Source organism: Acomys minous, assembly GCF_964271855.1.
Source record: "Acomys minous genome assembly, chromosome: 1".
Taxonomy (NCBI): Eukaryota; Metazoa; Chordata; class Mammalia; order Rodentia; family Muridae; genus Acomys; species Acomys minous.
Window position 1 is genome coordinate 25,678,639 of NC_140483.1, and position 17,217 is coordinate 25,695,855.

At 47.1% G+C, this 17,217-nt stretch overlaps 1 protein-coding gene across 1 annotated transcript in view; it reads right to left on the reverse strand.

The window, feature by feature from the left end:
- Positions 1 to 1,272: 1,272 nt before the first annotated feature.
- Positions 1,273 to 17,217, reverse strand: part of LMX1A (LIM homeobox transcription factor 1 alpha) — a 146,013-nt gene continuing 130,068 nt past the window's right edge. Inside the window, exons 6-10 of the mRNA XM_084776742.1 lie at positions 11,660 to 11,832; positions 9,614 to 9,691; positions 8,118 to 8,187; positions 4,981 to 5,151; positions 1,273 to 3,358 (exon numbers count right to left, since the gene is read on the reverse strand). Of these exons, the coding sequence (XP_084632868.1) occupies positions 3,198 to 3,358; positions 4,981 to 5,151; positions 8,118 to 8,187; positions 9,614 to 9,691; positions 11,660 to 11,832 (653 nt within the window). The 3' untranslated portion in view covers positions 1,273 to 3,197. The remainder of the gene's footprint in view (positions 3,359 to 4,980; positions 5,152 to 8,117; positions 8,188 to 9,613; positions 9,692 to 11,659; positions 11,833 to 17,217) is intronic.

Consider the following 17,217-nt stretch of genomic DNA (forward strand, 5'->3'; position numbering starts at 1 on the left):
AGAGAGAGGGAGAGAAGAGAAGAGAACTGATTTTTAATTGGACTTTTTTGTCTTTGAGTTTGGAGCTGAGAAGCTAATTCCACTTCCTTCCCACTTCAATTGACATTAAGTCCACTCATTTCTCCTATAGACTGTTGGGTGTCCCCTCTGATCCCAGCTACATTTCTCCCAGCATCCTGTCCCCCATGCAAGTCCCTGGAGATAGCAGGAGAAATCTCCTATGCTCCAACAATTCATTCTATGTGTGTGTGTGGGGGGAAGGGTTGTTAACATGTTCTCAAGATTGGATTCTTTTCTACATGTCTTACACACAACATGAGCTACTCCCTACATGTCTGCCTTGGATTACATGATACTCCATTTGAGATTTAAGAAATAACCATATGGTGACAGGCACAGAAGATCCTCTTCAGCTCAGATGGGCCAGTGTTTTCTCCATTTCCTTCAAAGATGGCCTGAGACCTCCATAAGCCATCCACCATTGATCAAGTCCTGAGACCAGCCAACCCCCTCCTTAGTTTGCTCCTATTGTCAGGCAAAGTGCTTTGTGTGCTGTACTCACTGCCCTTTTTGCTCTGAAGAGGGTGACAAGTGTCACTTTTGTCACTCTATGAGGGATCAGCTCAGCAGAGTGAAGTACCTTGTTCAGGGGCCACACAACACCTAATGAGTTGGAATTTGGATCTGAAGAGGTCCACTCCAAGTTAGTTGGAAGGGGAGAAAAATGAAGGTCAGAGATAGATAGTCTCCAAGGAAGGCTTGGGGGCCCCGAGCAAAGTTTTCTCAGTGTACTAGAGAAGTCCCTTCTACACGAATGACAACTCAAACTGTAAAATTGCTGAGAGCTCTGGGAGAAGCCAGCATGGAGCCACACTGGCTGCTGCTCTCTCGCTCATCCTGGAAGGCATTTGTCTCCAACTCTACATGGGAACTGAGGCTTCTCCATCATGCCTCCATGTTGATCCAAAGCTAATGTCACACAGTACGTGTGGCAATCTCTACCATGAGGCACGTGTATGGTGATCATTGAGTGTTTCTAGACCCTCCTTCTGAAGCTAAGGAAGAAGTGAATCTTTAGGACCTTGTCCATCTTAGCAAGAGGCTGCAAAATCCTTTTCCTCTAGCCTCCTGTGGAATCAGAGTTTCACCACAAGCACATCCCCATGGCTTTGCAGAAGAAACTCACACCTCCATGGAAGAAACTCCCATGGCCCCCTGGTTCCCTGCCCACCATACTCTCCGGAATAAACAACAGCTCGTTTGTAAGAGTTTTTTTTTTTTTAATTTCATCTCGGTATGTCATTAAAGAGTAGAATTAAGGATCTCTGTTTTCATTCACATAATATCTGCTACATTCTCCAACCAAACAGCAATACAGACACCTTCAGTGCCGCCAGCACCTGCTTCATTCTCACTCAACAGACGGTTTGGGGTTCCTGATGGTTTGTATAAATTATAAAGAAGAGCACAAAAAAAAATCACACAACACAGACTCTACCACTAAGGGACATGCTTCCTCTGGCCTTGCAGGGAGTGAAGTAGATATGCGGGTGCGTTCAAGGCTCTGGTGATGTCCCTAGGCAAGAGGCCATGCCTGGCAGAGCTCTTCTCAATGGAGTCCTTCTTTCTTCCCCCTGACTCACTCCTCATCTACAGCAGGATCTTAACACAGAAGAGCCCATCCTAGCACCATAATTGGAGATCAGGGCAGGGAACTGTCCCTGTGTACAATGGCTGCCGGGTCTTCCTGTGCTCAGGGTCAACAAAATGAGTCGAAAGGAAGAGCCCCTGGGTCCTGTCTGCATCTATGCGCTCCATGAGATTGCTTATAAACAGCCCCCACCCCACCCTTACTCTGGGCCCTCAAGAAATAGACAAACAGAGATCACAAGTAATTCAGGCTTTTCTGGGTGTGAAGTCATTTTTTTAAATGACCTTTTAAAAAGTAAAAGCAAAAGAAAAGGAAATAAAAGGCAAAAACAGACGTGCAACTCGACACTTGCTCTAGGACTCCATCCACCACGCCTCTTCTACCTTCCCGGATGGAGGGCTGTCTTCAGCCCTCGAGCTGTGTTTCTGTCATGTGAGCTGTGCAGAGGGTTAGGACTTGGGGTACCAGAACTTCTGTAACTTCCTGCTCTATGGTCCCAGGTATCCTCTATCACCAGATACAAGATCTGGTTATAATTGTAAATCAGTATCAGATTTTAGTCTCAACTCAATCGTGTCCTGGTGTGGAGCCTCGGTGTCCCCAGGGAGGTAGGTGTGGCATCAACCTCATCCACACTCACAGAGAGGGAGGTAGGTCTGGCTATCAACTTCATCCATACTCACTGAGGCTGAGTCTGGGAAGGGAGAGCGGGGTAGAAACAACCTTGTAGATGCCACCTAGAATCATGTTCAGGGATTGCTCTGTCCCACCCAGGCCCAGTGACTCAACCCCAGGATGAGCATGGGGCCACTACAGAATGCTGCCGGCCATATGGAGAGTTGTTTCCTAGACCTCAATGATACCCTGAAAACAGAACAAACTCAAGCACTCAAAGCCATGGGGCTGGGTGGAGCAACCCTCTCTGCCCTGCCGATGAGCCTTGCCAAACTAAAAAATAAAGTTTATAAAAGTAAATTATCTCATTTCATAACTTAAGTGCATCAAGAATTTCCTTAAATATAGTTCACATGGAAAATAAAGTTACTTTTGCTGTACAGTTGATGTCTGTTATAATTAAGAATAAACTTTGATGATAAAGTAGGAAGGGTTTACACACTCACACACGCAGACAAACATGCACGCACACACACAAACACACACATCTATCTGTCTATTGGTGTGTAGATGAATAGACATACGGCACCTCTTGACAAGCACTTCTCCACAATGGTAGGAAGCTGTTAGGAGTCCCTACATATCTAGTTTGCGTGAGAATGTCTATGTTAAAATTCCCTGTCCTTAATGATAAACACATCTTCATATCTAACACTAAGACTCTTATTAGAAACATTAAACTATGCGATCCATAATGTATGTATTCAGTCTTTGGAAATGCTGATCTACACCATATCATTATTACAACAGCATCCCCAACAAACATCCCTCCCCAGCCCACTCTGGCCTCCCCATCCTAAAGTCAGCAACCCCTCACACACAGTATGGTTGTTTCATATGGGAGCCCAGCCACGAAATTCTAGGAGAAGACTCAAGAGGTGAAATAGGAATTCTGCATGGAGTACAGATGGTCAATGGGGTTTCCCACTCTGGACTGCAGGGGTCCAGCTTCTGAGGTTGCTAGGAAGCAGTCACCGAGGTTACTGAGAGAAGTATCATCACTATCCAGGTCATGAAAAAGAGGTTCGGCACCTGAAATAAAGATGGAACATGGACATACATGAGGGGCTGGAAGAAGTGACTCTCTGGTGTGCTGGGAAGTTCAGCTGAACTCAACAGGTGTTGCCTGAACACAACCCGGGGATGAGAACCTACGAAGTGCTGAGGTTTGGGGTACAGACAAGTACACAAAAAAGTGTAAGTGGTATAATAAAGAGCTCATGTCCAAAGTTGGGCCTGTGTTAAGCCATGTGAGCTAAGCTATGTGCAGTGAGGGCATCTACACAGTGAACCTGGGGTGGACAGGACTCGTCAGCAAAGGCTGGGGATGGGGGACACAGATGGGGATCCCATAGGTCCTTGGCCCCACAAAAAGCTCTTCAAGGACAGATGATAAGAAATAAATATGATTCTTCAAGCGAAGTTCTACCTTGCTGGTAACGCTGGTCATTTCAAACAGCAGAGGTGTATTAAAGTTTTGCTGGCTCCCCATATTTGTGCGTCACAACTAAGGAATATTAGGCACCTGGCCTCAACTTTACCCTGGAGAGAGGGTCCAGGAGGTCCCACTGTACCACAGCTGGAGTACCACTGCAATCTGAACAAACAAACAAAACCTCATCTGTCCTGCTCATCTGTGTGATAAGCGTGAATATCATTTGAATGTTACAATGCCCCTTCTAAAGAGAAAAAAAGGCAGACATCACTGGGACACACATATATACAGACCTAGAAGGTACATGGTCCCTGAGGTTAGTCAGAGAGGGTCTGCAAGCACCTCAGAAAGTGCTTGTTGAATCTGTGACATACCAAAGTAAAGGTAACAAATTTGTGGGGTGTGTGTGTTAGGTGTTTATATATGTTAATGCGCGTTGGGGACATGTGTGCACACATAGGACAGAAGCTAATGTCAGCTAGTCAGCTATCTTCCTCCACCTTATTTTTGGAGGTCACAAATTTGGTGAGACTTGTTGGCCAGCAAGCTCCAGGGGTCCACTTTCCACTGCCACTCAAGCACTGGGGCTACAGATATTTGTAGTCGTGCCTGAGTTTTAACAATGGATGCTGGGAATCTGAAGTCTTGTCCTCATGTGTGTGTTGGAAGCATTTTACCCAATCAGCCACACTCCTGATCGTAGCAACCAAAAACATTAGCTCAAAGAAAGACGATGGCAAAGAGTGTGCACCTCGAGTCTCTGCTACTCAGTTCTACAGAGCTGCTGAACCATACTTCGTTGTATGGCTGCTCATTCAGAGCAACTTATGACAGATTACATAGCTTATTAAGTCACATATAGTGTAAGTCACACACCGCCTTTTCTTAACGTAGATGCAGCGGCCTCGAAGCCCTGCATTCATTCACTCGGTCCCACTGTAGTCTCCGGGCCACATGCCTGAGCACTGGCTTACGTGGCAAGGCAGACATGGAAAGGCTCAACAAAGGGGCCTCAAAAAATGACAATAGCTAGAAATATCACCAAAGAATGTGCGCGGGAATCTTCTGTCCCCAGCAGGTAGATGGTGCCAGCAGTATTTTGTGGGACACGAACTCTTACTTGGTAGTTCAGCAAGTAATGTGAATTGCATTTAAAGGAAAAATGGGAAGCCCGCGTGAGCAAGCTGAAAGGGGCCCTTGGGGACTGAGTCCCTCTTACCATAGGGGTGCATGTGATCGCCAGGCATCTGGGGTGGGGTGAGACCCTGTCGGAAGGGGTCGGAGTTGTAGACGCTCTGCTCAATGGCCAGCAGCTGCTGCGGGGTGGGCAGCGCTGTGTAGGGGTTCATGATCCCTTCCATCCCGGCATTCCCACTGCCATTTGTCTGAGCTGCCGAACAAAAAAAAAAAGAAGACAGATCATTTTCAACTTGCATCCCAGATCACCACAAAAGACCCCCACATCCCTCACTACCAGTGTCCACTGTTTATGGTTCTCATTACATGGCAGCCTGTGGCCCCCAGAGCAAGTGACCCAAGGGGGGAAAAAAACCCAAGTCAGAAACCAACATGTTATCCTATTTATTTATTTCACTTGTCCTTTTGACAATTTCATTAACAAATACAATGTAGTCTGAGTGGGTGAAGGCTGAGAGGAACTACCCTGTTTCTTATTCATTTATTTATTTAATCTTGGACAATTTCTTTCATGTATACAATGTATCCTGAGAGGGTGGGGCTGAGAGAAACCGCTGCATCATTCACGACCCAGCATTGGAAGTCATATTTTCCCTCACTTCTACTGCATTCTGGAGATGACTACCAAAGGGCATAGACAGCATTTTGTAAAAGTCATGGAGGCTTTGGAGGCTTGTGACTGAGCCAACTGTATAATTGTGGTTACACTATTTTACTTTCGGGAGTCCTAATTTCCTCATGTACTAACTAAGATCAGATGGGATGGCATCGGCGTTTCACAGACTGTGCCTACCGAAGGCCATGACAATGGAGGGCAGAGATGGGACCTTGGACACTAAACTTCAGGACACTATGTAGGTTTGGCAGCCACTGGAGGGAATGGATCTTTCCTGAAACAACCCATTATAAGTTCAGCAGTCAAATGGGAGTCCTGATACTGGACCAGCTGACGTCACAGGGTTGGTACGAAGATCCCATGAAAGCAGGCACGCTCTGCAATTGTGCCCTGCTCTGCTTGTGTACAGAAGTTTATGGGAAAAGAAATCGTCCCTGCCTCCTCATCCTCAATATGAGCATGGCTCTGTGCACTCCTAGTGATGATGATTTCCTTCTGGAGTTCCTGATTCCTTCAATCTACTCTAGCAGCGACCCTGAGAAGTCTTTAGGCAAAGTCCTTAGTGCTGTCTGTGTGTCTTCACGATGCACTGGCAATTTTCTCCTGAGTTTGTGAGTTTACATGCAATCAGTTGACGTGCGTCTTGCGAAGCCACCCTCATATCTGCGACCTTCTTTGAAGGCTGCAGAGAGCCTATGTGACAAAGATAGCAGGCATGACCACCCCTCTCTGTGGATGCAAACGTCTTACAGCACAATTACATGAAAAAGTGGGTCGGTCTCAGATCAGATAACTTTGTAGTGGGGTAGATGTGAGAACAGAACTCAAGGATCCTATTCAACTTGATGCTCACCCCTCCACAGCTACTGTTGTATCCGTTTTTCCGTGTAGCACTGTCTATCTCGTACAAATACTGGTGAAAGGGAATGATGAATTTTGCAAGTAAATGGATGGAAACCGAAAAGATCATACTGATTGAGGTGACCCAGGCCCAGAGAGGCAAAGATCACGTTCTCTCTCATGTATGACCCGATCTTTGAAGGTTTAGATCTGTGCGTTTAACTTGGAGCACCTATACAAACCAAGCAACTAGAGAGGTAGCGTGGGGGGAGGGGAGCCGACAGAAGACGCGCGATAGGAAAGTAGAAAGAGTGGAAAGCTGTAAGCAGGAATGAGGGTCAGGAGTGGGGAGAACGAGGGTGCACCAAGGTCTAATCAAAATGAAGTATTTATGAGAGAGGCCATGTAGAAGCCTACCGAGATATCCTGCATGGCTAGGTGCCACTGCTCCCAGAAGCCACTGTTTGTTTACTAAACAAGAATTCCACTGCCAGGTGTAGGGCACCTTCTTAAGAGCTGTGGGTCAGGGAGGCCCCAGAGACTCCCCCAAACAGTGTAGGTGTTTGCTACTCCTCTTGGTTGTCCTCAACACTAGATGACACGGTCCTATTGCAGAAGACATCATAAACCCGTATACCCTGACAACAAGATATAGAGAAGTCAAGTTGTAGTTGAGCTGGAAGCTTCCTCCCTGCTGGGTCGCTTTCATAGCACTGGGGGGGAAAGTTCATCAGTGGTCCTACCCAGCTGAGAATCCTATGGCCTAGGATGCCAACCTGTCAAGCCAGATGTGCCCACTGGTGCAACAATGGCATGGCTGGTATGGGGGTAACCAACTGCTCTCAGGTTGGATTTGAGGCTAACTCCATTAAAATAAAATGCATACAGGATACTGTAAACCTGTTTTTAAAAAAAACAAACTGGCTGAGGAGGACATAGGCCCTACAGAAAAACTTACTACCGTTCAATAGCTAAATTGATATGGCATCAAGCTGTATGTCAATGATTTGCTTGTACCCTTAGGCAAATGATACTTTCAGACATAACCAGGAAGGCTTCTCTGGGCAGTGAATGAAAGAGACTCGTGGCTATTAAAGACATTGAGAGTAAGTGGCTGTTTTAGCACTGGGCCCTAAAAAGAACATTTATAGCACCACCTCTAAGGCGGTTTCCTCTTTCAGCTTCCTGACCTCCAAGAGCTGAACAGATTTCCACCACACACTTGTGCTATAATGCTGTTTCACCATAAGCCCTAAACCAACATGCCAAGCAGTTATCAACTGAGACCCTTGGGAACATGAATCCAAACAAACGTTTATTCCTTTAAACTTGGTCTTCTCAAGAAATGTACCACAGTGATGGAAAGCTACCAGAAGGGCTAAGTCGGTAGTTATCTTTTAGGAATGGGTAAGAAGAGAACCTGGACATGTCTGTGACTCTGCACATAGTCCTGACACTGGCAGGGCCCAGACAGGAGGCTTGGCCAACTGTCAATCAGCTCCTCCAGGTGTGCAGCTCAGGTGCCCTCAATACTCTCAGAAGGTACCAACAGCCCAGTCTTCCGTTAAATCGCTCATCTCCCAAACAGCTGTGGATGAATGTCACTGACTGGGGATATGTCATGCAAAGAGCTTCAGCTGAAGGCCTAAGGGAGGAGAGCCTTGGACTCCAGCGAGGGCTGGCTGGAAAGCGCCATCACTTACCAGAGCTCAGCCTCTGTGTGTTCTGCTGATCCTGCTGCTGTTGCTGCTGCCGTCGGGCCAGCTTCTTCATCTGATGAGGAGAGGACCACAGCGTTAGAAGTCAGAGGCCTGGAGTGGGTCCACATGGTAAGGGGGAGCAGAAAGGATGTGACCTTTACCCCTTTACCCAAGAGGACAGTTTCTAACGCAATCCCCCAGCTTTTCCTCTGTCCAGGAAGCACACATAAGGCACGACACCATGACTGAGATGCATGCTGGCAAGGGCTCTCCTACTTTGCAGCAGCGGGCACACGGCTGACAGAGAAGCGAAGTGCAACTTGACTTCTCAGAAAGAGACTTCTTCCCGGCAAGGACCACATGCTGCTTTCTCTGGGACAGCTTCATGTGAGGCAGTGAGTGTGCAGATGTGTGTTTCCTGGTCTCAAATAGCTGTGGAGTATGGGCTGACCAATGGGTGGGACTTGGGATGAGCCCAGACATTCTTTTGTCTCCTTCTCATCTGCTGGCCCTGTGTTTGAGGCACTTCCTGTGAGAGCCAGACCTCTAGGTCAGAAGCGTGACCACCAAAGCGACAGTTTCACCTAGTGTTTTGTTCCCAGTGTTTCTCAACTTGTGCTCTGGGAAAACATTAGCACTCAGCGAGATCGTGATATTTGCTGAGGTGTGTGTGTGTGTGTGTGTGTGTGTGTGTGTGTGTGTGTGTGTGTGTGTTTAAGTGCACTCCTGCACACTGTGCTCTCTCACAGTCACTAAACCATGAAGTCTTTTGTTGGCGGAATAGCAACATATCAACAGCCCTGTTCTGAGGAACTCTGTTGCAGAATTATGACATAATAAAGAGGGTAATTTATCACTTTCTGGAGACTGGGAAGATGGCTCAGCCTGCAAAGTGCTGCTGTGCAAGCACAAAGGCCTGAGTTCAATTTTTAAGAAATCTAGCATTAAGTCAGAGGTATCCATATGTACTTTGTAGGCCCAGATGGAGGAAACAGGGAAGGTCCTTGCAGCTACCTGGCCCTAACTGAGGAACTCCAGGAGCCAGTGAGACACTCTGTTCAAAAGAACAAAATCAAAGTGAATTACTGTCCTCAAGACTTCTGACCTTCATGCAGATGTAAACACCTGCATGTACACACCTGAACATGAACACACATGAAAGAAAGAAAAATAAATAAAGCCAACATTATGAGAAGCAGGCTAGGACATGTATATTTTTTAGAGTCAGGGAGAAAATAAGTAACCTTGTTTGTTACCTAGGACACTGCAAGCTGCGAGTGAAGCCGCTCATTCTACCTGCCCTGACAAAAGCCATTTCACTAACAGGAATGCGGGGCTGCTGTAGCTGAAATAATTGCTAGCGGCAGACGTTTGGAATCAAGAGAGCTGCTCTGCCCAATAAGTTAGCTTAGAGAGGCTGACAGTAAACTCACTGTCCATCTGCTGTTACCGGAAGAAACCAGTAAGATGATGACAGGTAAAGGCGAGAAGCAGGTTACCTTGGCTCGCTGGTTCTGGAACCACACCTGGACCACACGGACACTCAGCCCTGTCTCCGCAGCCAGGGTCTCCCTCACCTTGAACAAATAGAACACATGAGTATTAAACACACACTGACCTCTCAGACAGGAGGAAAGCCATTTTCCTGCATGGTGCCAGGTGAGGGCATAGGTCACATGCTTAAGTAGAGACTAGTTCATGATTAATGTCCAAATATATCCAAACACAAGCTTATGCTTCCTTTCTGGTAGAGAAGGCGTCTTTCACAAGGTAAAGGAAGGAAGAGATGCTCATTTATTTATATGCACATCCCCAGAAGGTACTTTGGGCTTCCTGGACTCTGAAGTCACAGCTTTGCATGGTCTGTTGGAGCTGACTGCTCTTTAGCATAAGTCTTCATATGCTTTTATCTACTTATGGTGAACTAAAGTGGAAATCTCTTTGCGGAAACAAATGGGTCTCTCTTGTCCTCCTGCCTTGACATTGACTTCAAAATTGACCTTCATCTATTTCCAAGTAACTCTGTGTGTTTTGTGAATATTCCTGCTCACTCTTTTCCTGAGTGAGCCCTTCCCAGGGGGAATACAGAACACGGGGGCCATCTGGAATCGAGCAGAGCCAGGTGAACAGCTCTGATGCTGGTAGATGTACTAGGATCATGTGGAGATAAGGACGGTTGGTTATGTAGGCCATCCAGGCACATGGTGATGGGCTGGTGTGAAGGTGAGAGGGAGTCCGAGACACTGTCCCTTCTTGACAGATTCCAGAGAAGGTGGACTGAAAGGGCCTGAATATATGCATGTGTAGACCAAACGGATGCTGCCAGAATCACTTCACCTTGACCATGAATTGGGCTGAAGCTTAGAAGTAAGATGAGTAAGGTAGGTTGCTGCAGCGCATGCGTCTACTAAGTCACGATAAGGAGTAGACACAGGGGCCCTTGCACCTGCTGAAACCCAACCCATGCCTCAGAGGCTAGGATCAGAAGCCACTTGATCCATGAAGCCTGGCAGAAGCCCAGATGAAATGGCTTTCCCCTTTCCCAGAGCTCCTGGCAGCCTCTCTGTTATGTCACCATAGCTTTCTCCCTGGTATGACATTTGTGGATAACTATGTCCTCCTTACTATAAGTGGTCCACGTGTAAGCCTATCTGGGACAGTTCACTTCCTACCTGTACCTACCATAGAGTGTAGGGAGTGACAAGGACAGGGAAAGGAAAGAGTGCATGGGTAAATATTTTCTAAGATCAAAGTTGTGATAGAGTATATTACTTCTCAACAAATACCTAATCCTCCTTCTCCTACTCGGTGGACAGGAGAGGCACAAACAGGTGGACACAATCCCCAGAAATGTCCTCACAATGACAGGTGCTCACCCTCTACTTCTATTGTCTCCACCATGGTGGCTGGGAAAATGCAGACAGCTGGAGCAACTGTTGGAACCCAAGTGATGGATAGCAGGATTGCCCTCCCAGTAATTTTATATAAATGTTCACAGGAACCCTACTCATAGCAGCCCCAACAAAAATACAATCCAAATCCTCATCAGTAGGTGGGTGGAAAGCCAGAGAACATCTATTCAGTTGAAAATATCATAGGAAGGAAAGAAATACTACCCAGGAAATCCCCAAGTCACCACCAAGGAGAACAAGCCAAGACTCAACCATAAAAAGCCCATATTGCAAGCTACTGTCTTCTTTATAGTCTTTGTTAAGGCATCTTGTTTCTATCACAACCAGTACTTATTATCACAATGACCTAGTTACTATTTGCTGTTCCTTATTGCTCTTTGTGAAATGAGAGGTGTTTGTTAGTCAGGGTCCTTGGGAGCTGGCATGCACACAGGGAGTTGGAGGAAGAGTCTGTTACTTCCCAGGCCAAAGCTTAGCCATCCCTGGAACCCCTGTAGGGTCCATGACTGTCACAGGCTCTGAGCCACATCTTCTACCACTCAGACACCCCCCCCCTTCTAATATCCCAGAGGATTCCAGCTGCACACAGGTGAGGGGCCCTGCTCCCTTCTCCTGACTTGGCCCTGCTTATACCTTTCTGCAGGGCTTGGAGGATACTTCAAATGAGGCCTTAAATGCTCTCCTCTGCTGAGTGGTCAAGATGGTCCTGGGACGTTTGGGTCGCTTATGGTCCTTGCTGTCCTCTGAGGCTCCTTTCCCTGCCCCATGGGATGACTTGCAGAGACTCTCTTCATCATCACTTTTGCCTAAAAAAGAAGCAGAGAACATTATCCCCAGATGCACCTCGTGGAGCCGCCGTATGTTGATCCATAACCAGCCCTGAGACGCCACATTCCCAAGACGGCTTTAAGTGTGAGTGCATTAGCTTGTGCAGTGCTGATCTAAAAGCTTCCAGAACGAGGCTAAAAATACACTTCTAAAGCTCAGAGGCAAGAGCTAGAAAGTTCCCAGCCATACTTACTCTCGGGGCTTTATCACAGCATCCTGTCCTGGCTGCACATTTATCAACTGTACGGCCTTAAGGGGGCTAATCAACTCTGACTCCATTTTTTTATGTGAAGAGTCATGGCACAAGAGAACCTGCATCCATGGACTCACTGTGGTGCTGAGACGAGCCTTTCTTAGTAAAGCGCTCAAGATGCTCCTCAGTAAACAACCAATGCCCAGTAACTGTTGGTTACTACTGGGATTTCCTTGATGTCACGTTTTATTATTTGACCTAAAGGACTCAGGCATAGCTTCCCAGAACTATGTCCAAAAAAAAAAAAATGTAGCTACTGCCAGGAGGTAGAAAATGTTGCCGTTTAAAGGGTCATCAAAATCCAGCATCCTGTCATCTGTCAGCACAGACGACTTGGAATGACACTAACAATTCATCAAAACTTCTATTCTAATAAAGTAAGCAACTCCCTAAGAAAAGTCTGTGAGTTATTTCAGCTCAGTGATCAGTGAGGAAGATAGGGATGTTTTCTCCTTTTTATTCTTTGAGAATTTCATGCATGCATACAATGAAAAATAATAATATATACCTCCATCCTCCCCCCCCCCCACAGCTGCTCTCAGATATTCTCATACATATCTATCTCCCAACTTCACGGTTCTTTATATTTTTTCATGAGAATCACCAAGTCCATTTACTGCTTCCCGTATTACATGGATGTGGGATCATCTACTGGGCAACTTACCAGTGCCCACATCTCCAAAAAAAGGATGCACCCTCCCAGACTAGCCATCAACTACTAATAGGTCCTCAGTGAGAGGTGGAGCCTTGAGAGTTCCTACCCCATGTATGCCAGAATCTTGGCTGGCTTGACCTTGCCCAGGTCTTGCGCAGGCAGCCACAGGAGCTATGAGTTCATGAGTGCAACAGCGACATCATGTCCAGAAAAGAACATTTCAGAGCCCGTTTCCTTCCTTTGCCTCTTACATCCTTTCTGCCTCTTCTTCCGTGATGTTTCCGGAGTCTTGGCTGGCCAGTGGGAAGGTAGTCCATTAAGATGCCCCATTTAGAGCTGAGCACTCATAGGACATACAATTGACAATGGCTCATAATGCCCAAAGTGGAAAGACATCTCTCATACAGGCACTTCTCAGGGGCCCAGAAGGTGTTTCAAGGGTCTAAGAAATGCCGAGCTGACTTACTTCTTTTCACTTTGTGCATTAGGAGTCACTGGGAGTTGTGGATCCAGCTACCCTAAGGAGACCCTCAATCATCTCTGGGTCTTAGAAAGCTTTCTCCCCTCCTTGCAGTGAAACCCTTACCTCCCGGCTTACCCTGCTGCAGCTGAAGTCCCTTTGGCTACTTTTAAAAAGCCCTCAAGGCAGACCTACCACTTGCATGACACACACACACACACACACACACACACACACACACACACAAACACACACACACAAACAAACAATTTATTTTCTTCCTACCTCTCCCACAGAGGACACACATTTGTACAGGAGCCGAGTTCTAAATTGGCATTTGGCCAGAACCAACCATTTCTTTTTATGTGAAAGAGTGATGTTTTTACCTTTCTATAGTCATTCAAAACATGTAACTCGAATGCAAAGGGGCACTCAGTTGTGAGTACCCTGAACTAGAAGGAGGCTGAGGTAGGCAGGCATCCCCGCCTTGTCAGCCCTTTGCTAGTCCTATCATGTCCCCAGTCCCCCAGTTGGTTTCCTCCACTACATACTGATGACAGTAACATCCACCCTGTGGGTGTCCCAGAAGAACTGATGCTCTGTACAAAAAAGCTCACATGACCCCGGCACACAGGTAATGCTTAACATATGCTGTAGAAAGGTTATATTCTCCTTCTGCCTCGCTCCCCACCGAAGGTACAAACAAACGACCCTGAGAGATTAAGGAGCATTAGCGCCAGAGCCCTCACGGAGGAAGGTGATGCCCCTAGATCCTTCAGCTCTGAACCTGTTCTTTCCCAGGAGTGGTGTCGCACTTGATCTTAGTCATGGCTGTGCAAAGGGTTTTCAAGGCAATCCTAGGAGGTTTGCAGAACAGAAAGGAGAAAATAAACACTGAAAGCAAAAGCCTCAGTAAAATAAGATGATTCCCCCAAGAGGCTGAAGGTAGAAAAATGGAAGTCATATCTGTATATATTCACCCACGAAAGGCCTTAATGCAGGTCGGAGACTCCCTCAACACGGTTGAGGGGACAAAGGAACTTCTAATTCTTCAGCGACACTTCTAAGGAAAAGGGAATGACTGGCATCCTAGCCAAGTGACATCCAGCTCTCCGGAAAGCAGGCAGCTAGGAGGGGTGGAGCCAGTAGACTAGCACTGCAAGTGAGCACCAAGGCTGCCTCAGTAGAGCGTGCTTTAAAATGAAATCCAGAAATCTTCAGAAGCCTGCCTTCTGCCAGGGTTGTCAATAAAACGGTGTTTGCAAGTGCCTTTCAAGAGTAAGTCTGATGCTTCCATTAGTCATTTCCCACGTGTTTCTGGTGCAAATGGAGATTGCAACTTTGGATCATGTAACTAAAGAACATGGAAAATCTAAAATGTTAGCAACGGCCCATATACGTCTGCCCTCTCCAGGAGAGCACTGGGACACATCGTCTACATGGTCCCATTCTCCCTCCACAGGAGTCTCCAGACTTTCTCTGTGAAACTTCTCAGGGGACTTCAAGGTCTCAGTTCACACCCCACTTCTCTCCCACCAGCACTGCACAACAGCACAAGGACAGCTATGAGCAGCAGGGATGGGCACACCTGGGTCCAGTAGACCTGCATTTGCACAACAGACACCAGGCTAGATACAGTCTGTGTGCTTCAGTTTAGTGACCTTTGCCCACACCTCACCTAACTTCCTGCCTCTGCATCTAAGCGAATGCATCCTGTGCCCCGGGCCCCATTCTTCTGGCCTGTGACTCTGGGGAAGGAGGAAACTGTTCAACTGGTACACTAGGAAGCGGAGACAGCTAGCAGGATCTGGTATGTTCTCTGCCGTGGCCGATAGCGTGCATGCTTTTAACTGGGATGTTGCTACCTGGACAGTCACCAGTGTGGACCTCCAAGTTATCCTGGTGGGTCTAGGTGAGTCAAATGCTGAAGATGAAGAGTGACAGGTAATTTGGAATCTCAGGAGCTGTCTATCCCTGTCCTTCAACCGTGTCCAGTTTATGGTGTATCAATACTAGCAGGGATGTTCTGTGACCTTCTTGGGAGGGGGCGCTCTAAGCTGTTCTGTGACATTCACAGAGGGCGCTCTCTTCTCTCTTTCTGCAGAGCAGACTTGCCAGACTCCACAAACTTCTCCGTGAGAACATGTAGTGTGGAATACTTCTCCCAGAGCCAGCTGGAATACCAGGATGCAGAAGTCAGTAGTAAACCTTCAAACAGTGAACTGAGCAGGCACCCCTCCGTTGCCAGAGCCTCCCATACCCAGATGTGGGCTGGAGATATCCCTCATAATTTAAGGTGACACCCCTCAGCAGAGATGAAAGGAACACCGCTCTTAGCTCTCCAGCAACAAATGTCAGCATCCCTGGGGGCCATTTAGACACAAGCACAGAATACATCTGACTCCTAGTGGGGAAGGCCAGAGATTAAATCTCTCTGTACAGCCTACCAGAGTGAAGTGAATTGGTTTGGCATGAAGCTTGAACATGTTTCTCAGGGCCTTTCTTTCTCCTTTTCTTTCTTTCTTTCTCACTTTCTTTCTTTCTTTCTTTCAAGTCTGGACTGGTTCAGAGCAGCTGTTTCCCCACTGTCTATCTGCCCACTCATTTATGACATAAGCAATGGCAGATGAAAGAGCCAGCCATACTTTATGGCCAGGAGACCAAGCAGCACTACCTGTGGGGCCTTGCAGATTCATTTCAGGTTGTTGGAAAAATCCCAACAGCCCATAAAGAGAGTATAAGATAACTGACCTTGGTCCAGGAGGTGAGAGGGAGGGAGGGGGTACAAAAGATCTCTGTGCTAGAAGAGGGGGAGACAAGAACAGGCCTCGGTGCTTCCCCAGTGAGGAGCCTCATAAATGTCTCCCGGGCTGGGGGAGTGGAGGAAGGCTCTGGGATTTGCTGTAGGTAGAGGGAGCAGGAGAAGAAATCAGGGAGGGATTTATGATGACAGGATCTATAGGAAGCTATTTCAGCCACTGCCTAGCACGTACGGGATTGGAATTTCATTCTTCCGGAGAATAGTAGTGGTCATCTCAGGATACAATGAACTCAAAATAGAGTCTCACGTCCAAGAGGCGAGAGTGCAGATCTTCAGACACAGAGTCCATGTAGCTTCTGTTCTCAAACTGCCTGACGCACAGTTCTTCAAGGAGCTCAACTCACACCAGGAAAAAGGTCTCACTGGGAACTGGGGTGATGGCTCAGTCAGCAAACTGCGCACCTTTTAAGTGTTAGGACCTGAGTTCAAGCCCCTAGGATCCACGTTTAAGGCACTGTGACTCACACTAGTAATCCCAGTGCTGAGGAGGCTGAGAAGGGTGGGGTCCTGAAGCCCACTGGCTAGCCAGCCTGCCCTGCTTGGTGAGCTCAAAGCCAGTGAGAGATCCTGCCTCAAAACAAGACGGATGACAGCTGAGAACAACAGTCTTCATCCGTTTGCTTCTTCCTTTTCCTAAATACTTTTTTTCTAGGAAGACTTTAACCACTTTCTCTTGTATATTCTTATCAAGGTTACTCTCTGTCCTCCACATGTACACACACACACACACACACACACACACACACACACACACACAACATGCACACACACACACGGTCGAAAGAGAGAGATAGAGACAGAGATGGCGGAGAGAGAGAGAGGTAGAAGGAGGAAGAGATTGACTTGACTGAGAACATATTCATTAAGTAGTGTTCGCAAAAGTGAGCTAACCAGCCTTGTGTGTGACACGGGTCAAACTGAGACACAGAGGCGAGGAGGATCCAAGTTGTGCTCAGAAGGGAAAAAGACACAGCACCCAGAAAGGCTCAGGGAGGAAAGTGTTTGGTGCAGGCTGAATGGGTGCGTAAAATGGGTAAGACAAAAAGCTGTCAGAGTTTTTCAGGTGGAAAAAGTCAGGGGAGCAAATAGTTTAGTAGTAGGGAAGCCAGGCATTACCCAGGATGGAGGCGCCTCACATTAACTCTCCTTGCACACCTCCGGCATCACAGTGTGC